Raw genomic sequence first — 27,588 nt, 5'->3', positions numbered from 1 at the left:
TCTGAGGAATGCAGTGAATGATGGGAGAAAGTCCGGGGGCACCACCAGCCGTGTGATTGGCTGCTTCCCTCGAGGCCTGCCCTATAAGGACTGAAGCAGGGGAGAGTGGGGGAGGCGCGGGGGGAGAGAGGAGACGGGAGGGGGCTCAGAGCCTTGTTTGGGATGGAGGGATGGATGGAGGAGGTGGAGGCTTGATAAACTCAGTCGCAGCTCTGCAGACTCTCACTTCTGTCCTGCCCCCGCCCCCACATCCCAGCAGGCCCTGCACCACCACGGTAAGACCTCCACCACCTCTTCTTCCTCACCTGGCTGCCTGTGCGTAAGTGTGATGAAGCTGCCGTTCCTCCTCTCTGCTCCTCTGCTCTGACACTTTAAAAATGTTGCAGCTCCTTCTCTGTCTTTACTTCGCCTCGTCTACCTCTTTTATTTTCTCTACAGTTCCATGATTTCACCTCCTCCATCACCTCCCAGTTTCTTCTCACAGCTCACCTCCTCCAGCACCTCCTCGCTCTCCTCCTTTCTGCTCTTTCTCATGTAAAACTGTGTAAAAGCTATGGAACCTTTTTCACCTCCTCTCCGTTCATTAAGCCTCTCCTCCACCTCCTCTGTGTCCTTCTCTGCTGTGCTCCTCGTGGTTGTAGTGAACAGTGAGAAAGTGGCACCTTTCACCTCCTCTCTCCTCCTCCTGTTGCTCCTCGCGTGTTTTTCCATGTTTCAGGTCGTTGAAACTTTGGTGTTTCTCGTGTGTTTAAAATTGGACTTTTTCTGACTGAAGTTTGGTTCAAACTGAAACTTTAATTGAACATTGATCAGATTAAATCCTCATTGAGCTCTGCAAAGCTCTCCGATCAGCTTTAAATGAATAAGAGAAACCTGTGGACCATTCCAGCCAGCAGGGGGCAGTGACTCCCCCCACAGAGTGAAATTGGTGAAAACTAAAAATACATGAAACATTTCTCATGCTTCTGAAGCATCTGATGTCCCAGAGAAATTTGAAGAACATAAAGAAAAAAAATCAAATGTAGGCTGAAAAATATATATTTAAAAACTGAAATATTGATTAAATACAAAAAGAAAATCAAATATTAACTTGTACTTGAACACAGGTATGGGGAGTGTGTCTGTGTTTTCCATATCATTTCTGAATTTAGTTTTTTGGCACAAACAGGCCTCCGTAGCCTCGTGTGAGGACGAGTGATGTCTTTACTTTTGCCTCTCAGCCGTGTGTGTTTAAAGTTTGAACACACACGGCCTCGTGTGTTTACAGCACACCTGCGGCAGCACAGAGACGTGAAAACAGTTTTTATGATTTTAGCTAAAGATCAAAGCAGATTTTTTTTCCTTAAAACTTTTTCTACAAATTGAAGAAAGGGAAAGACGTGAAACACACACATGTAGTTGTAGCTGTAAAACCTGTCAGGGCGGTGCAGCAGCGCCCCCTGCTGCTCACAGCCAGTTTGAAATCTGCAGAAAAAATGTTTCATGGTTTAAAAGGTAAATTTGAAAGGTTTGTGTTTCATGCAGCTGTGCTCGCCTCTGCATTAAATATCTGGATGACAGTTAGATGAAATCAGCTGATGCTGCAGGTTTAGTTTGGAGTTTATGCCACAGATGTCGAGCGAAGCTGGCAGGCAGGACTGAGGGCAAACTGAGCCCACGAGCTCTGCTGGAGGGAAAATCAGAAATATTCGATTCCCAGATTCATGACTAAATATGGACAGATGTGAGGTGAGGAGGCGAGGAGACGATGAGGGACACATGGGGAGGGGAGGGAGGCAGAGAGAGCACAGGGAGGGAGAGAGGGCGAGCGAGCATACCAAACACAGGCAGGACTCTGCTTCATGTCCTAATTAGGAAGTTTTCCCAGAGTGCCTCATGTTTGGGGGGGTGCTGCAGCTGGATGATGTGAGGTCCTCGGGCAGGTTTCCCTCTGTGCGGACGATCCATTTTAACCTCACTGCTTCAACAGGAGCGTCTTCTTACCTGCTGAAGGTCATGTCAGCTCACTGCGCCATCTTGTGGTGGAGTGCGGTACTGCAGGGACCTTCAGCCCGGCTCGGTGTGACCTTCAATGCGATGTGTCGAAGTTGCCTTTCCCTGCTCACTTCCTGCTGAAGCTTTAAACTGTCTCCAAAAGCACAAATGAACAAAAATGTCGAGTGGTTGGATCTCCGTCAGAGCCGTGAGCCCTCACAGGCCGCCGCGGCGCTGAGGGCTCAAACAGAATAATGTTGGGATGTGACACATGTGGATGGTTTGAGTGGCGAGCGCTCACACACGCCTGCCGATGATAAGTAATTGAACCTGCGTCTTCTTCTGCCTGCAGTGTGACTCGGTGTCGTAGTGTCGTTGCTCGTCTACAGCGCCCCCTGCAGTCATGTGTGATGACGAGGAGAGCACCGCTCTGGTCTGCGATAACGGATCCGGTCTCTGCAAAGCCGGATTTGCCGGAGACGACGCTCCCAGAGCCGTCTTTCCCTCCATCGTGGGCCGGCCTCGGCACCAGGTACAAACACACACACACACAGGGACATATGCATACAAATGCACAGAAACAAACACACACACACAGAAACAGACACACACACATGCATATACAGATAGACAGACACACACATACACACGCACAGAAACAAACACACACACACACACAGAAACAGACACACACACATGCATATACAGATACACAGGGACACACACATACACACGCACATCCAGTTACAAATGTCGGGATTATGACAGTAATATATTATTGAAGAATCAGGGGACAGCGAGGTTAGTGGGCACAGGTGAGTACCAGACAGTAAACTGAGCGTGCTCTGTGTGGTGCAGGGAGTGATGGTGGGCATGGGGCAGAAGGACAGCTACGTGGGTGACGAGGCTCAGAGTAAGAGAGGAATCCTGACCCTGAAGTACCCCATCGAACACGGCATCATCACTAACTGGGACGACATGGAGAAGGTGTGTCTCACACACGCACACACACACACATGGACGCGCGCAAACACACACACACACACACACCTGTGTGACTGCTGCTCTGCTCTCTGATTGGTCAGATCTGGCACCACTCGTTCTACAACGAGCTGCGAGTGGCTCCAGAGGAACATCCCACCCTGCTGACTGAGGCGCCACTCAACCCCAAAGCTAACAGGGAGAAGATGACACAGGTACTACATGTACCACAGTAATGCAGTACTATAGTATAGTGCTCTACATGTACTGATAATATATATATATATATATATATATATATATATATATATATATATATATAATGTATTGCAGTATGAAAGTACACTACAGTACAACAAACAACAAGATGAAGCAGGTATCCCACAGACTGTAGATAAAAAATGGACATCATGACATCACCCATTAATTTTTTCAAAGTCAGATTTTAAATCTTAAGTTTATGGGTACTGCCGTAGTGGGTTTTTGCTTCAGGAAGTGAACATATTTGGTCAGCGGGTGGAATGCTGAAAGTTATAAGCTAATGCTAGTTTTCTTGGCTATCAGTCTGTATCCACACACTGTACAGGTTTATCACGCAGACGCAGATACCTGCTAATCAGTAACATACACTCAGCAAACTGGATCTAAGCCTCCTGGGATTATCTGTTAGCACAGTGACCTTACAGCAGCCATGTTACTGGTCACATTACATCATTTAAAATGCTCCAAAAAGCTCCACCAGCACAACACTGGGTCCAGAGGCCCAGTTCATGGACTCCAATTAGCTGAGGCAAAGCCTAGCAGGCAGCTAGCAGCTACAGCCACCTGTGTCACTATCCACCTGTCAGCCAAAGTAACCACGCCCCTAATAATGCAAACTTAATATGATTTAAAAACAGATGTTAAGAAGGGCAAATTATCTACAGAGACCAAACAGTTTGTGCATCAGGCTTTAAAAATGTTTATTTTTGGTGTAAAGTTTCAACGTGGAAGTCTGTGGGGGGCTGACGCACTGCTGCCTCTGCTGGATGCTAAAGGAACTGCAGGTTTTGGATTCTTCTGTCTGTTCCTGGAGGAACACAGATTGATGGTTAACACTAAATATTTCCACGATTTTTTTGTTTTCAGATCATGTTCGAGACCTTCAACGTTCCTGCCATGTATGTGGCCATCCAGGCCGTCCTATCACTGTACGCCTCAGGACGTACCACAGGTTGGACCACACCTCCTACTTTCTCCTTAATCACAATCTCATCTTAGTTTTGGTGCTTTACTCCTGGTCAAAAATGACTCCAAGGTTCCTCACAGTGTTACTGGAGGCCAACTTAATGCCATCCAGAGTAAGAATCTGGTTAGAGACCATATTTCTATGATTTTCAGGGCCAAGTACAATAACCTCAGTTTGATCTGAATCTGCATAGCAGCGAGAATGGCTGCACTGTTTCTAATTATATTTGTTGTCACGGTGACGGATTGAAAACTGTGGGTTTAAAGGTTAAAGTTAAAGGTTATTAATCAAAGTTGTCCTGTTTCTCTACCCTCAAGGTATCGTCCTGGACTCAGGTGATGGCGTCACCCACAATGTGCCGATCTATGAGGGCTACGCCCTACCTCATGCCATCATGAGGTTGGACCTGGCGGGCCGCGACCTCACCGACTACCTCATGAAGATCCTGACCGAGCGAGGCTACAGCTTTGTCACCACCGGTAGGTCACGCCCACTTCCAGGTAATGTCAGAGTCACCTGTGATGATGTTTCTGACCCGGTCTGTCTGTCTGTGTGCCTGCAGCGGAGAGAGAGATCGTGCGGGACATCAAGGAAAAGCTGTGCTACGTGGCTCTGGACTTTGAGAATGAGATGGGGACAGCCGCCACCTCGTCCTCGCTGGAGAAGAGCTACGAGCTTCCTGACGGGCAGGTCATCACCATTGGCAATGAGAGGTTCCGCTGCCCTGAGACGCTATTCCAGCCCTCCTTCATCGGTCGGTGCCTCCTGCCTGTCTGTCCCTGTACCTGGTTAGAGTAGAACTCTGCTACTTAATAAAACACTTTTTTTGTTTTATTAATCTGTTGAGTTTGCACTCCTGAATACTTGATCTGATGTGTCCGAACATCTTCAGACCCAAAAAACAAAGACAATCAGCAGATTCTCCAATGCTGATGATCGAGAAAAGCTCAGATTCGACTGTTCGCTCCGTCTTTTGTAACACTGATGGCTGATTGAACCTCTCTAACCCAGCATCTGGTCCTCGGTCCTCCTGCAGGTATGGAGTCGGCCGGTATCCACGAGACCACCTACAACAGCATCATGAAGTGTGACATCGACATCCGTAAAGACCTGTACGCCAACAACGTGCTGTCTGGGGGAACCACCATGTACCCGGGAATCGCAGACCGCATGCAGAAGGAGATCACCGCTCTGGCCCCCAGCACCATGAAGATCAAGGTGAGGCTTGACGACCTCACTGAGGCTCACTCACATTCAGCAGAAAATTAGTTAACTTTTGACCCCTCTCTCAGATCATCGCTCCCCCGGAGAGGAAGTACTCGGTGTGGATCGGCGGTTCCATCCTGGCCTCGCTCTCCACCTTCCAGCAGATGTGGATCAGCAAGCAGGAGTACGACGAGGCCGGACCCTCCATTGTCCACCGCAAGTGCTTCTAAAGGCTGCGCCCGGGCCTTCAAGCCCCGCCCCCTTCGCCTTTAGCACAACGTTATTTTAGCCTGCACTGAGCACCCGCTAACAGACCCCAGATCAGACACAGAAATCAGGCCCGCAGGGACGACAGGAAGTCAGAGCGCTCAACAGCGTTAACTTCAGAGGACAGAAAGTGATGTCATGTTTGTTTTTGAAGAACTTCCAGAAAGTCAAACATCCTCCCTCTCTGCTCACCTTCAAACTGTGAATGTGCCGCTTGCCCTCTGCAACCCCACCACCCCACATTCCACCTGTGGCCCCGCCCCCTCTGAGCTCCATGTTGGTGCTGTTTCCTGTCAGAAAGTGCGTTTTTATTTTTGATGAATAAAGCTTGAATGTTGCCCGCTGGTGTCGTCTTCTATCGATCACATTCACGCGGCGCTCTGATGATGTCACACGGTGTATGATGATGTCACTGCTGTTGACCTGTGGGTAGGTGTGACCTCGTGGTGCTATCTGTATTAGTAACATTTGACAAGGTGGTGATGTGAACGTGGAAGTGGCGGTTGAATGAACCCAGGAAGACAATAAAGCGCTCTCATACCTGAACGGCGTCGCTCTTTTATTTCACCTGAGCTGAACTTTGTTGTCATAGCAACCAAAGCTGATTAAGAGTGAAGCAGATAAACAGTAAAACTGAAAATAAGTGAACTTTACTGAACTCAGCAGTGGGAACAAGTCCTGGGGGATGTACTGCCACCTGGTGGTCCGTGCTGGAACTGCAGCTGCTGACAGTAAAGACTTAAACATTTCAATACAGCTTTATTAAATAATAAAGATAAATCAAGTGGACCAGTGTGGCAAAGCCGTAATGATCCGTTTGGCAAAATAAAATCAGTTGGGCATTTTTATCGGCCTTCAGACAATAATTGTGATTTCTACAGTTCCGGACGCGACAGGCATGAACAAAAAAGCTTTATTAGTGTAAACATTAACGACCAGCAGACTGCATAACCCCTTCCTGCAGACCCACCCGAGACAGGTGTTCATCCTAGAGTGCAACCAGGGTGGGCGGAGCCTGAGACCCACTGAAGAGACGAGACCTCATTCAGCTCCGACATTATAATCTTCGGTAAGCAAGACTCTATTAGTCTCAAAAGAAACAATTTGGGCCCATTATCAGCTCATGTACATCCCCGTGTAAAAAATCTTGGTTTCATTTTTGATTCCACTCTCAAGCTGGACAAGCAAATAAATCCAGTCGTTCGTGGCAGTTTTTTCCAACTCAGGAGCGTTTCTAAACTCAAAAATATCCTGTCATCTAAAGACCTGGAAACTGTTATCCATGCTTTCATATCGTCACGTCTTGACTATTGTAACTCTCTCTATTTAGGCATCTGTCACTCGAGCCTGTCACGCCTGCAACTTGTTCAAAATGCAGCCGCAAGGCTCCTGACGGGCACTAGAAAGAGAGAGAATGTTACCCCGGTACTCGCATCTCTACATTGGCTACCACTTAAACATAGAATCGATTTTAAGGTTTTACTATTTCTTTTTAAAGCTCTCCATGGTTTGGCTCCAGGTTACATTTCAGATCTTAGCCTGCACCGACCCACTCGATCTCTGCGCTCCTCCAGTCAGATGGTTTTATCCGTTCCACGCTCCCAGCTCAAATCTAGAGGTGACAGGGCTTTCTCCATTGCCGCCCCGAGACTCTGGAATAGTCTTCCCCCTTCATAAAATCCTCTTCATCCTTGGAAGTCTTTAAATCGAATCTCAAGACCTACTTATTTTCCAAGGCTTTCGGATCTCTTTGATATCTTTTTTATTCTGTCTATTTGGTCTCTCATCTTATTGGATGATGTTGCATGTGTATATACGTTATGTTCACATATGTGTGCTTGTGTGTGAATGTGTACAGTTTTGTATATGTATGTGCATATTTGCATGTACATTATATGCTATATACTCTTACGTGTCTTACAATTCCTTTTTAAAATGTTTTCTTTCTACTTTAATTCTTTTATTATATCATCCCTCAGTTCAGCACTTTGGCCGACACTTGATGTCTTTTAAATGTGCTGTATAAATAAAGATGACTTGACTCCTAACAAGACCAGGTTTCCTCCAGAAGGTTTGCCAATTATCTATGAAGCCCACATCGTTTCTGGGACGCCACTCAGACAGCCAGCAGTTTAAGGAGAACATGCGGCTAAACATGTCACTGCTGGTCTGATTGGGGAGGGGACCAGAGAAAACTACAGAGTCCCACATTGTTTTAGCTCTGGCCCCTGGAAGACAGTTGACCATGGTTGCCGGTGTCTCTATCTTCACATGTCGGGGCGGCTGTGGCTCAGATGGTAGAGCAGATCAGCTGATCGGAAGGTCGGTGGTTCGATCCTTGGCTTCCCCAGTCTGCATGCCAAGTAGCCTTGCCCTCCAGGTTCATCGGAGTGTGAATGCGTGCGAATACAGGTTAGGTTGCACTCGTGTATATGAGTGGGTGTGAATGAGGCATGTTGTATAGAGCGCTTTGAGTACTCCGGGAGAGTAGAAAAGCGCTATATAAGAATCAGTCCATTAACCATGTCTGAGAACAGAATCACCAAATGATGATGATCCTAACACAGACGCTCTCGTACAAACTCATCTCCCTCTGCAGGACTTCCACAGGTCCTGCAGAGGGAGATGAGTTTGTACGAGAGCGTCTGTACTCGCTGCTGCAGCGCTAAGAACAGTGTTTTTAAACAAGTGCAACCGACGCTGCTCACAAACGGGCTCGTGTCTTTGAGTATTAGTGTCAGGTTGCTGCCATCACACCCCTCAGTCACACACCAAATGCTCGAATACTTCGTAGCAGGAGGGCTCCAACCATCGCCACCGTTTAGTTTCTGTCCCACAGAGCCGCAGTTAGAGTGCAGAAATCCTCCAAACAAAGTGAAGCGTCAGCCTGAAGATGGTACTGCGTCTTTCTTTTTCCTCTCAAAGCAAGTTTGTGTGAGAAGTTAAAGATCTGAGCAGTCTGGGTTTGAGTGGGTGGAGCGATCAGAGTGGGTGGGTGGAGCGATCAGAGTGGGTGGGTGGAGCGATCAGTTTCAGACACTTTTAATCAAAAAACAGACACATACAGGTGCTAGAGCAGCAGAGTGTTTTATTACCAAAAAGTTAAAAACAGCAGTCAGGTCACAGTTTGTCAAAACGTCATCAGCAAAAAACAGTCACACAACAGCTCAACAAGAAAACATCTGCTGGCGCACACACTGAGAAGTCCTCCAGCTGCGGGGCGCTTTGAACGCACCACGAGAGAAACATCAGAAAATAATTTCATCTGCAAGAAGTTTAAAAGGGCCCGCTGTGAGCGCCACGCCAGCCAGCGTTACACGACACACACCGGTGAGCCTGCAGCGCCCCCTGCTGTCTGCCACCCCTTACATGGCACCCCACTCGAGGTCAAAGGTCAGAGTAGCTTATGGCGTGAACGGTCTCGCCTAAAATGACAGAGTGTTAAGAGTCTCCTCACAGTTTCACATCTGCAGCAGCGAAGAGCTCAAAGAATGACTTTCACCTCTGACCAAACCTCACAAGACTGAACCGCCACAGCCAATCAGAGTGTCAGGGAAGCTGCCTAACAGGAAGTAAGGTCACAGCCAAGCTTGGTGGATATCAGGTGACTACTGGGGGCGCCTTAGCGCTGCGATCAGCGGCCCAGCAGGACGGGTGCGGCCTGACAGGCAGGACTCGGGGCAAACACTGCACAGGTGACAGCGCAGCTTCAGGTTTTATTCTGAAATCCACATCAGGATTTCCTGTCTTTAAGCTCAGAGGTGGACGCGCGAGGCATTCAGGGTCAGAGATGGCAGCAGGATTTCAGCACTGAAACTAAGCTGTGGCGGTTAAAGGTCATTTTTAGTCTGAGTGAAGCGTGGAGAGACTTCGTCCTTGAGAGCGCCAACGCTTCAACGTTCACGTTTTCCAGGCGAGGCACTCGCTCACGTCTGCTCCCAGTCCATCTTTCATTTAAAAACATCAAACTGCGTCTCAAACGGCTCGCTGGCAGTCGCCTCGACGGGAGCTTGGCCCACGCTGGAACTTGGCACAATCTGGGTCTCTGCAGACGCCATTTTCACAGCGCTGCTGTGACGGCAGCATCAGCTGAGGTTAGGTCTCAGTAAGCTTTTTATTAACTGCCCAATCAGAGCAGCTCACTGGCCTGAGATCACCCCCCCATCTGCAGTGGCTCAGCAGCAAAAAAACAAAACAAACAACAACAAAAACACCAAAAATTAAAAGTGTTAAAAGTTTCCTGTAAATTTGACATCACAACGTGTCAGCAAACACCGGCGGTGCGTTCACAGTTTCCTCTTCAGAATAAAAGCCTGCCAGTGCTTCCTGTCTAAACCCTTAAGTCCAGCAGGTTAAGCCGCAAGTCCCTGAACACGACGTGTCTGCACACCTGAGGGGACAAAAGAGGACGGGTTACAGGTGATTCAGAGTCGGGGCTGAACACAGGACGCGGTATCCTGACAATGAGGTCGACCTCGGCGAGGGTCTCACCGTGAAGAGCGGCGGCTCCTTTGAGTGAGGATGGAAACCTTTCAGCTTGCAGGCAGAAACTTCGGACATCCCCAGGTTGGTCAGCCTGAACACACCTGTGCTGGGGGGGAGACAGGCGGAGCGACATTAGCGGGCTGAAAGGCCTCGTGGGAAATCGGCATACATGCGTGCTCCAGTGACAGACTTACTCGTTGTGTTTTGGCGCGCAGACGATGGCGACGGCTTCCGGCAGCATCAGTTGATATGAGCAGTGAGTGTGGAGGTCGACGCTGGACAGGAAGGCCGTCTGAGTGGGATGAGTCTGAACACAGAGGTCAGAGGTCACACACACTGAACTACAACCCTGACTGAAGTAGGGCTGCCACAAACGATTATTTTGATAGTCGACTAGTCACCGATTATTTATGCGATTAGTCGACTAATCAGATCATCATCCACTGGACGTAAAACTACAGCTTATTGCACCAGCAGCATCTGCTCTTATATAACCATCATTAGCTTACAGCTTTAAGTGTGTAAGGTGCTAACTAAAAATAAAGACAAGATGATAGTTTATTATATTATTTATTATATTATAATTTTAATGAAATTTGCAGATTGTTTCGGTGACGTTTAATAAACTCCTTGCTATCTAAAATATAACAGGACACCGGAGTAAATTCTGGAGCATCTCACACTTCTGATAATCAGCTGTCTGCTTGATGTTTATTCAGCTGTGTAAAAACTTTAATCTCAGCCAAACAGATTTACTCAGGAACAAATAAAATACTGAAAAAAGCCAAACAATAACATTTTAAGTTATCTAAGTGACTCATATATCATGTTTAACCTGAGTAGCGAAAGACGGCGGTGGGTTTGAAAACAATTTGCCGGGAGTCCGGTGTTCTCACGGCTCTAGTGAGCCTAGCCCCCGGCTAGCTATCGAGCTAGTGGGTAACAGACGTCTCCGAAAACGTCGGAGCGCTTTTGAAAATATGTGGTGTCCTGATAAACTGAGCAGATATTTGAGGTTTACACAGCTACATTCTCGCCTGAAAATATGTTAAACGTTTATTTTGTGACCCAGAAAGAATAATAAGAGTAATATTAAAACTAACTAGCTGCCGCCATTGTTGGAAACTGAGCTGGGCCGCGCTATGAATTCTGGGACACTGCTTCTTCTTCTTCTTCGGGGTTTAACGGCAGCTGGCATCCTTGTACATGCAGTGCTGCCATCTTCTGTTTCAGTCCGTTATTACACTCTTAAATCCTGCTACTTATTCCTGCGTCTTTTGGGATCTTACAAAGCTTCAAACGACGCGTCGACTATTAAATCAGTCGTCAACGATTTTGATAGTCGACAAATCGTGGCAGCCCTAGACTGAAGTGACGCGTGGAGGGTGAGAGAGTGCAGAGTGAGACCTCTCCCTCGCTCTGCTCATCTGTTGCTCGACCGCAGGCACCGTTTCCATGGTGATATATGATCATGTAAATGAAGGAGAAACGCTGGTTTTCTCAGGAACGTGTGCTCGCTTACAGCACTTGTGGGGACTTGATACCAAACCACTCACCAAAAGAGGCCCCGAGTGAGGCATTTGTGAGGACATTAACCAGACGGGTAACCTTACAGTTTATTTTAGTGTCGCACTGTTTCTGTTCTCACAAACTGCTGTTGCTACGAAGAAGGTTAACTGCATCTCTACAAGAGCCAATCATGGAGCTCCAGGACCTCCTCCAAGCCCCTCCCCCCAGCTTGCATGCTTACGTGGATCCAGCCCAGCGTCAGCAGGTGATGCTCATCCTGGAAGCTGAACAGCTCCTCCACGTTCTCCATGTCGCAGAAATCCGGGCCGGCGGTCTGTTTGGGAACTACGACGTGAGTCAGCGTGAACTCGTTGTGCGTCTGAGAATGAGAGAGAGGCGGGGCTTGGCTGGTGGTATATGACTGAAAATGGGTGAGGGCGGGACAGGACGTGCGTTTCGCTCACCAGCTGTCCGCAGAGGACGCCGCAGGTCTCGATTCCTCTGGCCGTGTTTGACCGGGCCAGCGAGAGGAAACTCTGAGTCAGCCCTTTGGGAATCAGGACTCGCCTCAGGCCCTCCACCCTCTCACCTGTACACAAACACACCTGGTTTAAGAGGGCGTAACGTCTGTGTGGAGGTCTGATTGAACCTTTTGCACCGCATACGACAGGTACGCAGTAAACGCAGGTAAACGGAGTGACTGTGTACTGACTCTGTACTCCAGCCAGCGTGGCGGCGGGTTGGCTCACAGGGGCAGGCAGTCTGTTTCTGTTAGGGTCTGCCCCCAGGGATCGTATGCTGTTTTTGATTGGCTGCTGGGACAGACGGGAGCCGTCTGTCACCTCAGGCACTTTGGTCTGAACCTGCAACACAAACATGAAAGACACAGTCAAACTACACAGTACTCACAGTACTCGGTAGTCTGAGCCAGTATTACAGTACACCAGTACTTCACAAGCTAATCTGTTAGTAGGCAGGCTAACGTTAGCTCAGAGTCAGGTTAGAGTTTAATCCTGAGTGTAAAGCTGGTCGACCTTAGCTTCCCTGCTAACACCAGCTAGCTGGTTAGCTTTAGCTAGTTCTAACGTCAAAATGAGACACGAGTGTTAGTTTGTGTTGAGCCGGTCATTTACTGGACTCTCTTTGTAAGCTAATGCTGGCTAACGTTAGCTAGTGTTGCTCCCTGTGGACGAGGCAGGTCCGTACATGAAGGTTGTCCTGCTGCCAAAGGCACTGCAGTATGAAACAAAACATCGACGCAGCTTCCGCATCGAGAAGATTAAGCCAGCGAGAAATTCCTTAAGCCTGTACTATGAAGAATACGCTACCTTTTGCTCCGCCTCCACTCCTCTCTTATTGGCCAGCTCCTGGCGTCTCAGCTGGTCCTCGAAGTAGCGAAACTGTTCCGATTCAATCTGCATGCGTCGCAGAGCGGCGACGCGCTGCCTCTCCTCCTCCAGCAGCAGGAACCTTCTCCTGTCCTCGTCCAATAGGGACAGCTGCTGCAGCTGCTGGCCACACCCGTGCACCACGACCGCCGCCTGGCTCTGAGGAAACAAAGATGAGCTCGTACAGGTGGCTGCGGCGAGTTCACCTAAAATAAACGACTACTAGTCTGAACATCACTGTAGGAGGTCACCTCTGACAGGCGTGTCACACCCTAACCTTCACCTGAAAGACAGGTGGGATGGACTCACCGCGCAGAGGCCGTTCCCCTGGATCGTTCCCATACCGAGCGCTCCTCTGATCAATTATCAATACTGTGAAAACTCACTCACCTGGGCTCTGAGGTATTCGCTGTGTTCCCTGCTGTATTTCTCCTCCAGGCGCTTCTTCAGCTCGTCTTTACGGGGAAACGCCACCTCCTGAAGTTTCTGCATAGACAGAACAGGTCACAGCAAAGACACCAGGACCAGAACCAGGTGTGGTTCTGCAGCAGGAACACCTGAGGAACCGCAGCTGGAGCACCAAAAACAGCATAAATGTACGAGTGTGACTTTACAGAGGTCACTCTGGGTCCACCTGGACTCAGGAGGATTCATGATGTAGGGCTGGCGTGATGAGGGGGAGGGGCCAGATGGAGGCAGTCCTTCACAGCCACAACAACAAGACAAAGATTTGAAGTCTGGTTTAAGGACTGGACACGTTTCCAGCGACGTCCAGCGACCACTTATAAAAACGTCTTCCACCAGCCGAGCCAACTTTACACCGATGAACGAGTTTAACTACGTCAGCCACCATTGTGTCGCCTACTTAGAAACATCACATTTAAGAATAAACCAAGGAAACGCTGACACACGCGCTCAAAACAAAAACAGGAAGGAACAAATACGACGAGACGGGCGGAAATGGTCGCCCTCGCCCGCCATCTCACAGACCGATACCCAGAAATTCAACTTTTAAAGTTCAGTGAAATCCAGCTGTTATGTTTCTGCTCTTTAAGCTCCAGCTGTGGCAACTGCACGAGTTCCAGATGTTTCCTGATGTTTCTGCTGCACGATCAGTTTTCTAGAATCTTCCAGGGATGAAAACTTTCGTGTTTCTACCATGATAAAAACGGTCGTGACTTTTCTGACGCAGCCGTGAAAGCGTGAGCTCAGCATCAGGACAGATGTTTCTACACGACGGCGGCGAGCCTGCTCGCAGCGACTAACACGGCACTTTTAAGCCAGCTGATTAACGAACAAGTATCTGTCTCAGCTCCAACCCACCAGACACTCTCACCTGAACACTAACACCCCGCCCACCAGCTTCAGCCAACAGGATCTCAGTCGAAACATCCCCGAGCACAAATCGAGCAGGAGATCTGGAAACTTGTTCATGTGTTAAACATGTGGAGTGACATCTCCATCATCCTGCTAACAAACCACAGACTCGATGTATGAGCCAGATCTGTGTCAGCAGTGCACAGCGTTTAATCCTGGTTCAACTCTGAGCCTGACTTTTTAAAACTCCACCACATCCCAAGATTAAAAAAATAAACAGTGCATGGTTAGTCTGGCCTGAAGCCTCAGCTGAAGCCTCTTCATGGGCAGAATCGATGCACCAAAGGTTGTTAAGTACCAACAAGAAACAGGCCCACAGATCTGGAGATTTGCTAGCGTGGAAAACAACTCAGACAAGAGCGACAGACTGAAGGCTGCTCTGAGAAAGACGAGCATCATAGCGCTAACAGAAGCTAACTGCCACTGTGTTGTCCACAAACTGCTAACGACAAGCAGCCTGGAGAATATCTACCGACATCTGAGGACAAACCACCACATCTCAAATGATGAGTTACAACCATCGAGCCAGATTTTAAACCAGCATGGCAGCAGGAGCTAGCTGGATGTAGCTGGAGCTACCTGGAGCCATCAGAGGCCAAAGGAAGCTAACAGCTGCTAGCTGGAGCGACCTAAAACACTTACAGGAGGAGGTGAGGGGAAAGCTGCAGCACAGCGAGCAACAACCTGAGCAACAGGAAGCTGGGAGTGATAACACACAGGCTGATTGGGTGATTGTCTGCAGCTGGTGGGGAAACAAACAAAGACAGGAAGTAGAAGTGGCTCAAGAGCAGGCAGGTGAGCGTCTTCAAAATAAAACAGGAAGTTCATAACGATTGTTACCTTCATGATGAAGTGTTTCTCGGGGATGGCAGTGCACTGCTGGTAGTCTCTGTGAGCGGGCAGCTTCTCTACAAATAGACTGAAAGACAGCGGCCGTCACATCACATGCTGTGCGAAACACCAAGCAGCCCTGCCCCCAACGCCACTGAGCCTCACGTGATAAACTTGGTGTAGAGGACGTAGGCGTTCTCCAGGCTGCCCTCCTCCAGGTAAACCGCCGCCATGCGCTCCATCTCCACGCCCGAGCGGAAGTAGCGTCTGGGCGCGATGTCCTCGTTGATCTCCACGCAGCATCCCATCTTCCCCAGCGCTCGGACGCGTTCCGCCGCCGTCAGCGACACGTCTGTGTAGTCAGGCTCTGCTGCCAGCTTCTTCTGTGGAAGAAAGTGTTTGTCAGAGAAGAGCAAAGATGGCAGCAGCCTCTAAAAACATCAACATGAGCACCAATGATTTCAGTTTGGAACGGTCATCGATGCTCAGAACGACCCTTCAGAGACCCGTGTCCCTCAGAGACCCGGGTTTGAGGAGGCTTTCTCTACGGCTCGACCACTAAGTAAAATAAAATATCTCAGTGAAAGATTTTAAAAGTGTGTTCTGTTTAATAGCAGGTGACGAGCTTAAGGACACGAAACTCATTAAAGGAGCCGACATTAAAAACTCTGAATGGCGTCACAGCTGAGCTGATGTGTTTTTCAGGCAGGAAACTGAGATTTCCCGTCCCCGCTGGGAGCCTGAATGCAGCGTTTGTTGCTCAGCTCATTAAGATGACGGCGCCAGTCGGAGCGCCGAGAATAAGAAGACCTCTGTGCACCGAGCCGACACAGAAACAACCCCACTCTGTCTCACCTTTGATCTGATGTTTTATATAAAACTTTGTTCTTACTGATCAGGAAGCATTTTGTCTTTTACTTCTAATTTTATTCTAATCTGATTCTGATTTTATATGTAATTTTATTTTATTACAACTCTTTTTTTTCTTTCACTTTTTTAATCACACTCGTTTCATTTTATTTCATTTTTAGTTAAATAATTAAATGACAAAAATAAAGTAAGAGACGTGATTTTCAGCATCCAGGTAAAATGATGCAGTCGTTGTAGACCTCAGCGCGTGCTGGCAGTCGTGTCACTGTTGTGTTGTAAAGCTGTTATGATGCGTGTTTTTCTGTCCCCACATTGTGAGTAACAAGAACACGTGTGGGTCCCCACAGCATCAGTAAAACACACACACACACACACACACACACTCAGTACTTACCAATGTGTTTAAGCTGAAGCCTTGTTCCATTGTGTGTGTGTGTGTGTGTGTGTGTGTGTGTGTGTGTGTGTGTGTGTGTGTGTGTGTGTCTCAGCGTGTGCGTGTCACTGGTCGGCCCACGGCCGGCTCGTCCATCTGCCACCTCCCATGATGCTTCACTGCGGGGGAGACAGAAAAACAAGATGAGCAGCTTTGAAACGCCACATATGGGGGGAATGTTCCTTTAAAGCTGTTTTATTTCCCATCAGCCCCTCATCACCATCATCATCATCATCATGCCTGCCTGTCCTTCAGCTTGGTCCACAGTTACCGTGGCAACCAGCGACTAACCATGAGGTGACTCAGCCGCTCTTAAACCGATGAAGACAAGGCGAGCTCCCACTCCTCACAAGCTTCTGTGTCCAAACAAACAGCTCTGATCACGCCACTGTCACCGTGGCAACAGTTGCACCTGGCTGGAAGTGCTTCGAAAGAACAAACTCGCCCCGATTTTCATTTATAACCATTCACAGGTGAGACTCCAGCCCCACCAACTGTCCATCCTACCATTACGCTCAGCAGAAGCTCAAAGTCCTCCATATTGGTCTGACGGCAGTCCTGGATCAGTTCTGGAGGCTCACCTGCAGCAGGTGAACACCTGGAGGAGAGGAGGCCCTGATCCAGGGGATCCTCATGGGCAGGTATAGAGAGCCTGTCGCAGGTTACGAGGGACTCACCTCCACCTGGGCCAGTTAAACTCGTCTCTGTGTCTGAGGATCAAACTGAACTGCTCCTGACTCCGCTCACATCAGCTGATACACATCAGACCTGTCGGCGTCGTTTCCGTCAGCCAATCAGAACTCAGTGCTTGTAACGCAGGTGTGACGAGTTGAACCAGCTCGGCCTCATTCAGATCGTTCAGGTGCTGACGAGCCAGCGGCGACACATCGACACCTGCAGACGACCTGAGGTAACCTGACAGCAACGACGATGATGATGATGCCATGCAGGTGTTTAAAGGTGAACACCTGCATGGAGTCCCCTGAAACATGTGATTTAAGGTGGACATGTCTGTGAGCGCCTTAAATCTAGATGTAAACCTAAACACAGGTTTGCTTTCAGGCTGCTGTGATGTCACAGCTGGACACACCTCAATTAGCAGATCAATTAATTGATTTATTTTTCAAAATAAAAGCTTGTTTTAAAAAAGCTCAGTGACTGAAATTAAAAATTAAACTTTTATTTCTTTGTTTTGGGTTCATTGAGTCTCTATTTTCAAAATAAAAGTTGACAGTCTTTATCTGCTACGTCACAGACTTTCAAACTAAAGTTTGAAGGCTTCAACATGTCATTACAAGATTTATCGATAAACCAAAGGCTGATCAGCAGGTTCACTGATTAGTGATTGGTTTAAAAATGAGCTGCTGGGGAACCAATAGACAGCCCTGTTTTAACTTTAGCATGAAAACATCTGGAAACAGCTGCTTTCACCTGATGATGACGTCTACAGGTCCTGATCAGCTCGATAAAGAAAATGATTGATTTACCGGCTCGGTGTCGGCGTTCAGCCCGCAGTCCGGCTGCATCCCGCGATCACACATGGAGCCCGGCGGCGGAGGATGAACCGGATCCAGGGCGGTGCGGACCGGTCCAGCTGCGGGACAGATGTGAGAAACGGATGAAAGCTCCGGAGGATGCCGCCGCTCCACACCAACTACCCGCGGAGATGGTAGCCGCAGAGATCGTCTCTGAGATCGAGATGACTCACTCGCACTTTACGGTGTCACCGCGGCGGGTGTGACCTCTGTGCACATGCGCAGAAAGCCCCCACAGAGAGCAGGAGAACAGCGGGAGGTCTCACTCAGACAGAGACCCGGCAAACATAATCAAATGATGTCATCAATAATAATGACGCGAACAGATTGGTTGTGACAGACATCCATCACAGAACATCCGGGGCCTCAGCAACAGAAACCATCCGAAACACCTTCAGCACAGCAGGTGAGACTCTTTCAGAATAAAGGACACCGTTTCAAATGTTTCTGAGCAGAGCTGCTTTAAAGCTCGACATGTTGCCTTTATCACAGCGGGTCTCACCGGAAGTGGAGCGGTGCAGAGCGAGGGTCCGAGAGCACCTGTGATCAGGTGTGTGCGGATGTTTATCGCCCTCTTCTGGACTCTGATAATCACTGCTGATGTTTTCAAGTTTGATTTCATATGAAAACATTCAAACCGCCTGGTGATGCTCTGAGTTTACCTGCCTGTCTGTTCTTCCGGCTCCTCCTCCTGCTCCTTCGGCTCCTCCTCCTGCTCCTCCTCCTTTGTGCCTCGGGCTCTTTCTGATGTCTCAACATCAGCAGGTAAAGTACACAAAGTTCTCTTTGCAGCCTACAAAATAAAAGCACCAGGTCTGACAATGAAGCAAAAGTTCTTCTGTTGGGAAGAAAAGACCACATGAGATCACGTGCGCGCCCTCCGAGTGTCACGTGGAAACGGGAAGCCGTCCAGACTCAGCTACGTTTTCTGGTGTGTTTAGTAATAAACTGAATGAAGTGAAACAGCAAGAGACTCTTATTCTGAAAATGGATCCGGATGTGTTATTGCTGACGTGTCGGACCATGACGTGCTCAGGTGTGTTCGTGCCGTCATGGGGATGGTTTACTCGGAGGTAAGAGCGCGCTTTGTTTCCCTCTTTTCTCTGCTAAACAAACACGTTTAATCCTGGTTTTAACTCTTTACTCCGAAAGGCTCATGCGCGCTCTTCCGGTTCGGGCTGATTTCTCGTGCACACACACTTGAGTTTCAGGTAAAGCTTCACTTGAAACAAACAGACAGGTAGAAGTTTAATGACCTGGCGTCACTCCGACAACAAATATGAAGACAGACACGAAAATGACTGCAGTACTGCAAGGATATCACAGCAACACAAGTACTGCAACACACTGCGAGAAAATGACTGCAAATATTCAGAAAACTACCAAAAACAGGAAAATGAGAAGAAATCAAGATAGCAAATGTTACACAATCGTTTTATTGAAATAATAATAACAATAATAATAATGAGAAACTGGTGGGATCTAATTTTTTACATGTTGAGAATCAGCCAATCAGAAGAAAGCGGTCTTAAAAGGGGAGGAGCTTGAGTGAGTGAGATAGGAGCGGAAAACTGGACGGACCGGGCTGTTCCTGATCAGCTGATAAGGAGCTTAACTCATGTAATTCCTCCTCAGCCGGCCTGCCAGGCAGCGTACGAGGGCGACGTCCGTAAGTTGTACTTCCTCCTGAAAAATGACCCCGCCCACCTGAATGTTCAGGAGGTGCACACCGGGGACACACCCCTCATTGCTGCCTGCCGCCACGGTCACCTGAATGCGGTCACATACCTGCTGGACAACAAGGCCAACAGCCAGCTGACCAATAAGGTGCCTTTCCCTGATGATGTCATCATGTTGGTTAGCGAGCTGTGTTACTGATCTGTGTGTGTGTGTGTGTGTCACACATCAGAAACAGAGGACGTGTCTCCACTACGCCTCCAAGAGGACGTTCTCACTGCTGGATTATCTGATGATCACCATCCTGATGCCCATCCTGCTGCTCGGATACTTCATCATGGTACGGCCAATCAGCAGTCTCTCTCAGTGTGACATCATACAGGTAAAGCACAGTCTGATCTGCTCACCGGTGTTTCTGTGTTGCAGCTGCAGAAACAGAGGAAGAACGTGGCTCTGATGGAGGCCGTGCTGAGCACTGACGTCAGCGTCGACGCTGTCGACTACGTGCGTGAACAGGAGCTTAACGCGGTTTAATTTGAAAATCTCAGGCCACTTCCTGACAGTAAAAAGGTGTTTTGTGTGCAGAAGGGGAACACGGCTCTTCATTACGTCTGTGAGAGAAAAAGTCATCGCCTGGTTCCTCTGCTGCTGCAACGAAACGCCAAACCCAACATCAAGAATAACGTGCGTACAGACGCGCAGCACGCCGTGACAAGACGCTTTCCGTGACCCGATAACACGTGTGTCTGCTTTTACAGAACGGAGAAACCCCGCTGGACATTGCCACCAGACTCAAGTTCCAAAAGATCATCAACATGCTGAGGAAGACGGAATGAAGTTTTCATTCATGCGGATCCTCCGCCTTCTATGCTGACGACGCTAGCATCTCAGAGAGACCTCCTAGCATGCAGCGTTTTCTTTGCTAACCACTCACCTGTCGGGCTACAAGCTAGTTTCCACTTCCAGGTTTTGTACCGAGCTAGGCTAACAGTCATTTTTCTTGTTTTGTAAGACATAAAATTAACTGAATGTTGCAATTTATCAACTAAAAAGAAAAAACAAAACAAACTTTAGAAATTCTCGCCCCATCTTTACGTTACATTTTGCTAATAGCTTTGCCTCATTTTTTAATCTTTGTGCTAAGCTAGGCAACAGTATTTGAGAGCTCGCCGTTTATCTGTAGTTCTTATACTGTCAGCAGAGGTGTGCTTTGGGACTGTTACACGAACAGGTATAATAATAATAAAAGTGTCAACATGAAATGAAGCGGGTGATGAAACATTTCAAAGTAACATTTTTATTTCTGAATAAACTTGTAAACTACATTGAAACTCTCCAGCTGTTTGTTTTACTTTACCTTTCAGATTTCCATGGTAAAGGTCACGACTACTAAAACTTTCAAATTAAGAGCTGTCAGACAAAAAAGGAGGAATGAAAACAAGCTGTGGTCGTAAAATGGTTTTATTTAGGAAACACCATCATAATGAGTAAAAATGGTTACACAGCAAGTTAAAAAACGCACACAGGTGACTGAAACTGCAGATTCACTTCTTATTCTCACATCCACATTTTCACAGTTTGTCCTCAGGACGAGTGTCTCCATGCTAAAAACAGGAAGTAGCAAAAAGAAGCTGCACTGACCAACACACAGCTCTGGTCCTACACATTCAACCTGACGTGCTGCTTCTGAGCAGAGCACCCCGGGGCTCGCCGTGCGACCTGTTCACACGCTGAATGTTAGATTGTGACACAAATAGTTACCTGAAGCGTGACAACGCTGCTCTCTCATTGGTTCCCGGCAGAAGTGAGTCAAACTGCAGGAGAACGCGGTCCATGAAAACGCTTCAGAGTGACTGTTCATTTAAACATGCAGCAGCGTGCTTCGATCGCCTTTAAAGCTGCAGGTGATATGACAGGTCCAGGCAGGGAGGGCGGGACAGAAACATCCTGCTGCAGGAAGAAGTGTCAAAACTCAGTCTCCATAAAACCATAAACCACGCTGCAGCGGGCGGCGTCCGCTGCTCTCGCCCTCTATCGGTACTCCTGCAGCAGCTTCAGCACAGCAGGAAACATCTGCTCCGGAGCATCCAGCCCCCAGATGAAATCCAGATGTTCCCAGTGCTCAATGTGCTGATGGTACACCAGGTTAGGGACCTGCAGACACACAGCTGTTATCCGGGCTGGCCCCTCCACCTGTTTCATTAATGATCAGATTCGAGGACACGCCCCCGCCGTACTCCATCATCGCCTAATGTGAATAAATCTCGTAGGTAATGCTCACCTGAGTGAGGAGGACTGCCACATCTTTTGGGTCCGCCAGCGTATCCTGTCCCCCTGAAAACAGAGCGGTGGGAACCTTCATGTCCTGGACACGGTACTCGGGGGGAGTGGACTGCAGAGGGGACACAAGGAGGACACGGTGACCAGGTGACATTTCAGAGTCTGTAGGAGTCCCTGCTGTGCTGTGGACTCACCTGGTTGTAGTGTTTCATGTTTCCTGCTGCTCCGAAGTCAAACGCCACCAGTCTTCCTGTGTGGACGGCCTGAATACAGGAAACTTTATTAACACCTGCCCCATGTACAGGCACACCAGAGCAGAATGAAAGCTACAAAAATTAGTACCAATAATCCATCCATTCGCTTCCACTTATCCTTTTCAGGGTCGCTGGAGCCTATCCCAGCTGTCATAGGGCGAGAGGCGGGGTCCACCCTGGACAGGTCGCCAGTCTGTCGCAGGGCCAACACACAATCGCTCTCACATTCACTCCTATGGGCAATTTGGATTCATCAGTTAACCTATCCCCACTAACTGCGTGTCTTTGGACTGTGGGTGGAAGCCAGAGTACACGGGGAGAACACGCAAACACGGGGAGAACACGCAAACACGGGGAGAACACGCAAACACGGGGAGAACACGCAAACACGGGGAGAACACGCAAACACGGGGAGAACACGCAAACACGGGGAGAACACGCAAACTCCACACAGAAAGACCCCGGCCTGAAGGTGGAATTGAACTCAGGACGTTCTTGCTGTGCGGCAACAGTGTTAACCACTGTGCTGCAGAAGTACCAATAATAGTGTACTAAATATAAAACAGGGTCATGTGACCCAGGTTCAGCCAATCAATATTAAAAGCAATGAATAATAATCCGTGTGAGCATTTCTCAAAGAACAAAATGAAATATTCAAATGAGCTCTCGTTTACTGAACCAAAAACATTAAACACAAACCAAGAGGTGGCATGTGGACACACACTGTGGACACACACTGTGGACACACACTGTGGACACACACTGTGGACACACACTGTGGGCTGTATTTGCAGAGCAACATCAAGGTCCCCACATGTACTCACAGGCAGGTATGAGTGTGTGTGTTACCTGGGACCAGTGGATCATGTTCTGGACTGAGGTCCCAGCCGGGCAGTGAGTGGTGTAGACCGGAGTCCGAGTCTGAAACACAGCCATGTGGCCTTCATCACAAACAGCTCTGACTCTAATTATCTTCAGAAAACTTCAGATGTTTCTGATTAACGTCCAGGTGTGCCCGTTCGGTCACCACCTGCTTCCCAGCGAGACACGAACCATGTTGAGGTTTTTCTCATCGAAGCCGCAGAGGACGAAGAAGATGTTCCCGCACAGTTCGCTGAGAAGATGCTTCGCACACACGTGTTCGGCCAACCATTTAATCATCGCGCTCTGGGGCAGGAAGTCCCGCCTCCCAAACAAGTCCTGTGGGGCCAACAAGAAACAACAAGACAAAGCTTATTGACTCTGTAAATGTGACGGCGATCAGACAAACGACGTACCCCGGTTCGTACCCAGATGACGGCGTCGGGCAGGAAGGACAGTTTGGCCATGGGGCTGCCCGTGAAGGCGACAGTGGCCACAGGAGCCAATCCGAAGAACAGCCTGATCTTGCTGGCGAGCTTTGGCAGCGTGGAGAACGCCATGAATGCTGGAAACGAAGAGAAGATTAATTCCATGTACGGAAGCCTGTTGGGGACAGAAATCAGGACCTCCGCAGTTCAAAGTAAAAGCACCTATGGTGGTTCCCTGAGAGTGTCCAATGTAGAAGATCTGCTCCTGGCCAGTCACCTTCAGGATGTGGTCGACCACAGCTGGAAGATCCTTCAGAGCCAGCTCATCGTGGCTGCACAGACAAACACCAGAGCTCTGTCATGTTAATGCTCGCTGACACCTGCGCAGGTGAAAGGACAGCGGGGCGGGTACCTGAACCTCCAGAACTCGTCCTCGTACGGGCTCAGCGTGCGGTGTTTCCTGGACCACGTGTTTCCGCGGCTGTTTCCTATCCACACGTCGTAGCCCGCGTCCGCCAGCACGTAGCCCAGGCTGGAGGTCGGTGGGTTGGTGATCCAGTTACTGCCTGCAGCCAGGAGACCGTGCTGGAGGAAGACCGCCGGCCTCACACCTGCAGGACACCACAAACCATCAAATCAAACCTGCCAGGAACAGACGCCAGGTTTCTACAGAGCCACATCTGGATTCAGACCCAGCGTGATGTTAAAGGGAGAAGAGGAAGGTCAAGTGAATGTAGGCGAAAGATCACGTGAATCACTTCAGGACAAAGTTCATCAGGACTGCTGTAAAAAGGAAGTGAAGCTCGATGACATGGCAAAACTTCCTGTTTGCACCGTAACCAAATGTGCTCACAGAGAAGGAAGAGCCTCCGCCTGACCTTTGGAGGGTTTCAGTCCCCGCGGGATCCTGTTCACGCCCAGGATGTACCCGTCCTCCGTCAGCACCTGGTGCTCCTCTGCTGGGTAACCCCACCTCCGGATGATCTCTGTCTGAACACACACACACACGCACACACGCACGCACACGTTAATGTGGACGTTTCAAACAGTGAGGTCAGTGTGTAAAACTACAGAGCAGAGACAAGAAAAATCGAAATAAACACGACATATCACATGACCTGACGCTGTGCCTGCAAGACCATGATGTGGGAATCAAAGACCCGCAACTGGGACCTGGGTCCAAGTGCGGTCTCTGAAAAACTTCTCCTCCCTGTGTGGGGAGGCGGGGCTTAGTAACGTGGGCCGAGATGTTCACTGGATATCAGCCGTCTCCTTGGATACCAGCCGTCGCCTGTCTCTCAGATCACTGGCGCTCGCCTCGTTTCTCAGGTTATTTGACCGTTAACACAAGTGCACCGCAGGACGCTGCTTCTTTTAAACGATGTGATGACGCTGCAGTGTATCCGCTGAATGTGAAATTAAAGTCAGAAACAGCTGAGAGCCCTGTGAAATTTCAAAATAAAAGACCCTGTGCAATCTCAATGCCCGTGACCTGCAAAGTTTACTTTGTCTAAAATGCAAGAGCTGCAGTCATGTGACTGACCAATCAATGCACAGTCGCAGTGATTATCAGTGATTGGTTGGTTACGTTCCACTTACTGCAGACCAGCGTGGCGGTTTGCAGGTGCAAAGTTACAGGTTACCTGATGAAGGCGTGTTTCTGTTGCAGCACAGAGACCAGCTCATTCACCTTTAACCAATCAAAGGTCAGGGAGTTTTCGTCAGGTCCTCCACGCTGCTCTCAGCTCCATCAGCTGCATCTCTCTGATTCTTTCCAGAGTTACAGGTGTGTCTGACAGCTCAGGTGAAGGCAGGCTTCAGTACAAACAGCTCACCTGTATGACAACGTGATGACGCCAGGTCCCGAGTGTCCAAGCTACACAGAAATGCTGCGAGCGTTTATCAAAGTCAGCATTACAAACTGACTCTGACATAAATCTGAGACGGCGCTCACACCGACTCATTTCTGTCAGGACATCACGAGGAGATTTTCATATCCATATCGCTATGGTAACCTAGGGTCACGGGTCAACAGTTACAGCTGATGTCTTCCTACAGCCTGATGAGTCAGACGGTCAGAGTTCAGCGACTGCAGTGAACAAACAGTCTGAGCTCATCGTTCAGAGTCCATCAACTGAGGCCACTGTGCGAAGAGTCAGGGCTCTTATTGTGAAAGGACAGAGAGATGACAGTGACATCCTGGAAACACCCGCAGACCCTTTCCTCACTTCCTGCCATGAAGCTCCCGTTCCTGTTGTTGGCGTTCATATTAAACATGGTTTGTAACGACGAGGTCAGAGTGAGGTCAGAGTGCACGCTGCTCTAACAATTACACTGTTTCAATGAAGTTTCTGAGACAAACAGCAGCGAGCAGGAGCAGAGAACCCGAACACATCGCAGCATGGCGACTGAAATGCTTCCGCCCAGCACGGACGTCACAGACAGGAAGTAAAGTTTTAACATGGGAGTCTATGAGACTGACTACTGGAGCCTCGGTGCACGCTGGAGGAACTGCAGGTTTAGAGCTTCCTGTGTCAGAGGTTCACTCAAAAGACATGTCCAAATTTATAGGCGGCATCCTCCTGAGGACCCGGCCTTCGCGGTCTACGTGGGCCGGGTCCTCAGAAGGTCGGGTAGGCCGGAAGTGAGCAGCTGTGAAATAGGACGGTCTAGCCTTCTGCTTAGCGTCACCGCTGTCTCGGTGGAGTTTAATAAACTCGGCCGTCTGCTCCTTGCTATCTAAAATATAACAGGACACTGGCGTAAATCTTCGACCGTCTCACCTTCTGTTTAAATAGTTTTCTGTTTGATGTTTATTCAGCTGTGTCAAAACTGTGACTTTATTCTCAGCCAAACCGATTTACACAGCGCGTCGCTGTGACGTAATCAGCCTACAGACGCGGCCTCAGGAGGATGCAGCCCATGAATTTGGACACGACCAAATGTTCCAAAGGTGATGGAAACTCACAATGTTCATGTCCACTTCAGGGTCCAGCTCCTGCTGCAGGTCATCGGAGCGCCACGCTCTGCTGACGGCTGGCCCGCTGTGGACGAGAGCCGAGAGAAACAACACACACACCAACACACACAGCATGGTCTGACACACACACACACACACACACACACACACACACACACACACACACACACACACAGTGTCAGGATGGTGCGTTCGTGGGTCACTGAAAAGAAAGAATTTTTCCTTCTTCTTTGGTTCAAATAAAACTGAGTCCTGTTTGATTTGAAAAGGAAGAAGAAGAAGACTCTGCTGTGAGGATCACGTGGTCAGATTCAGTCTGATGACTGTGTGCTGATCTGTGATAATCAATAATCACAGAAGCATGTGATCAGAGAGTCTGAGCTGCTGCCTGCATAAACGGCATTTTCTGACTGGACCGCTGGCTCAGAATGACGTCATACGACTGCTTCTTATACAGCGCTTTTCTACTAGGTCGTTACGCAGGTGCAGAATGGAGCAGCTGCAGCCAAAATCATGACGTAATGTTAGCGATCAGTTTGGCATTTACAGCAGTTTAAACACCGGAACTCACTTTCTGGTCCCCATAAACCTCTCGGTCCTGACGGTTGTTCTAATAATCAGGTAACGACGCTAAGAAGCGGTTACACTCACCTGTCCTCGCGCCGATCTCTCTCTGAGGCGTCCGATCATCAGCGGACTGCGCCTTCTTCTGCTTTTCCCTTTTATCTGCCCCCGTGACGTCATGAGAGAAGCTCTCTGTGATTTGCTGGCCAGAAACAGGACTCAGGTGTTAACCGTTTGGGCTCCGACGATCAGACCGGAAATAGTAACCTGTGTTGTTTGAAGCTGGGCTGTTTAAAATTCCATATATTAATTCATTTATATTTTACTCTACATTTTAAATCACAATAATGATAATGTTGTTTTCAGTCATATTAAAATACATTTTTCTTCAGCGTTAAAGAGTTTTAATATGTGGTAACTATGTATTACATGTATTATTTTAATTAAACCATGAACAGTG

At 48.7% G+C, this 27,588-nt stretch overlaps 4 protein-coding genes across 8 annotated transcripts; 2 read left to right on the top strand and 2 right to left on the bottom strand.

Moving 5' to 3' along the window:
• The first annotated feature begins 164 nt into the window (after positions 1–164).
• On the top strand, positions 165–6,202 carry acta2 (actin alpha 2, smooth muscle). Of its 2 annotated transcripts, none has more exons than XM_082543106.1 (9): positions 165–275; positions 2,327–2,506; positions 2,833–2,961; positions 3,060–3,170; positions 4,084–4,168; positions 4,501–4,662; positions 4,746–4,937; positions 5,220–5,401; positions 5,476–6,202. In XM_082543106.1, exons 2-9 carry the CDS (start codon positions 2,378–2,380, stop codon positions 5,617–5,619), a joined length of 1,134 nt encoding a protein of 377 aa, XP_082399232.1. In that variant the 5' UTR covers positions 165–275; positions 2,327–2,377; the 3' UTR covers positions 5,620–6,202. The 2 variants fall into 2 exon arrangements, with proteins under 2 accessions (XP_082399232.1, XP_082399233.1); XM_082543107.1 differs by having other exon boundaries at positions 233–319.
• Positions 6,203–8,727: 2,525 nt separating this feature from the next.
• stambpl1 (STAM binding protein-like 1) lies at positions 8,728–18,146 on the bottom strand. Of its 4 annotated transcripts, none has more exons than XM_082545139.1 (12): positions 18,037–18,146; positions 16,511–16,668; positions 15,412–15,629; positions 15,256–15,334; positions 13,429–13,524; positions 12,979–13,197; positions 12,363–12,513; positions 12,115–12,239; positions 11,892–12,029; positions 10,336–10,448; positions 10,148–10,247; positions 8,728–10,046 (listed from the first exon to the last, which is right to left on the bottom strand). In XM_082545139.1, the coding sequence occupies exons 2-12, from the start codon at positions 16,538–16,540 to the stop codon at positions 9,987–9,989; spliced, it is 1,329 nt and encodes a 442-aa protein (XP_082401265.1). In that variant the 5' UTR covers positions 16,541–16,668; positions 18,037–18,146; the 3' UTR covers positions 8,728–9,986. The 4 variants fall into 4 exon arrangements, with proteins under 4 accessions (XP_082401265.1, XP_082401268.1, XP_082401266.1 ...); XM_082545142.1 differs by having other exon boundaries at positions 10,148–10,242; XM_082545140.1 differs by lacking the exon at positions 18,037–18,146 and adding an exon at positions 16,841–17,280.
• Positions 18,147–19,060: 914 nt separating this feature from the next.
• Positions 19,061–21,086, top strand: ankrd22 (ankyrin repeat domain 22). Its single transcript, XM_082545152.1, has 6 exons — positions 19,061–19,157; positions 19,720–19,911; positions 19,994–20,101; positions 20,188–20,265; positions 20,347–20,445; positions 20,520–21,086. The coding sequence occupies exons 1-6, from the start codon at positions 19,137–19,139 to the stop codon at positions 20,595–20,597; spliced, it is 576 nt and encodes a 191-aa protein (XP_082401278.1). The 5' UTR covers positions 19,061–19,136; the 3' UTR covers positions 20,598–21,086.
• A 118-nt stretch (positions 21,087–21,204) lies between these two features.
• On the bottom strand, positions 21,205–27,320 carry LOC309713491 (lysosomal acid lipase/cholesteryl ester hydrolase-like). The gene is made up of 11 exons (XM_082545144.1): positions 27,216–27,320; positions 26,553–26,681; positions 24,463–24,574; positions 23,997–24,195; positions 23,807–23,916; positions 23,585–23,721; positions 23,349–23,495; positions 23,145–23,216; positions 22,236–22,304; positions 22,043–22,153; positions 21,205–21,915 (listed from the first exon to the last, which is right to left on the bottom strand). Exons 1-11 carry the CDS (start codon positions 27,306–27,308, stop codon positions 21,793–21,795), a joined length of 1,302 nt encoding a protein of 433 aa, XP_082401270.1. The 5' UTR covers positions 27,309–27,320; the 3' UTR covers positions 21,205–21,792.
• Positions 27,321–27,588: the final 268 nt, after the last annotated feature.

The sequence above is a fragment of the Aulonocara stuartgranti genome (assembly GCF_965226115.1).
Source record: "Aulonocara stuartgranti genome assembly, chromosome: 8".
Classification (NCBI taxonomy): Eukaryota; Metazoa; Chordata; class Actinopteri; order Cichliformes; family Cichlidae; genus Aulonocara; species Aulonocara stuartgranti.
This window is presented reverse-complemented; position numbering and strand designations above follow the sequence as displayed.

Bases quoted from the DNA above. Each gene is read 5' to 3' on its own strand.
- acta2 (XM_082543106.1), top strand. From the start codon at position 2,378: ATGTGTGATGACGAGGAGAGCACCGCTCTGGTCTGCGATAACGGATCC. The intron at 3,171-4,083 runs GTACTACATGTA...TTTTGTTTTCAG, and splicing joins ACAGGGAGAAGATGACACAG to ATCATGTTCGAGACCTTCAA. The intron at 4,169-4,500 runs GTTGGACCACAC...TCTACCCTCAAG, and splicing joins CGCCTCAGGACGTACCACAG to GTATCGTCCTGGACTCAGGT.
- stambpl1 (XM_082545139.1), bottom strand. From the start codon at position 16,540: ATGGAACAAGGCTTCAGCTTAAACACATTG. The intron at 10,449-11,891 runs GTAAGCATGCAA...CTCTGTGTTCAG, and splicing joins TGACGCTGGGCTGGATCCAC to ACTCATCCCACTCAGACGGC. The intron at 10,047-10,147 runs GTGAGACCCTCG...TTGTCCCCTCAG, and splicing joins AGGAGCCGCCGCTCTTCACG to GTGTGCAGACACGTCGTGTT.
- ankrd22 (XM_082545152.1), top strand. From the start codon at position 19,137: ATGGGGATGGTTTACTCGGAG. The intron at 19,912-19,993 runs GTGCCTTTCCCT...GTCACACATCAG, and splicing joins ACAGCCAGCTGACCAATAAG to AAACAGAGGACGTGTCTCCA. The intron at 20,266-20,346 runs GTGCGTGAACAG...TTTTGTGTGCAG, and splicing joins GCGTCGACGCTGTCGACTAC to AAGGGGAACACGGCTCTTCA.
- LOC309713491 (XM_082545144.1), bottom strand. From the start codon at position 27,308: ATGACGTCACGGGGGCAGATAAAAGGGAAAAGCAGAAGAAGGCGCAGT. The intron at 26,682-27,215 runs GTGAGTGTAACC...TGTGTGTGTCAG, and splicing joins AGAGATCGGCGCGAGGACAG to ACCATGCTGTGTGTGTTGGT. The intron at 23,496-23,584 runs GTACGAACCGGG...TTGGCCCCACAG, and splicing joins TGCCCGACGCCGTCATCTGG to GACTTGTTTGGGAGGCGGGA.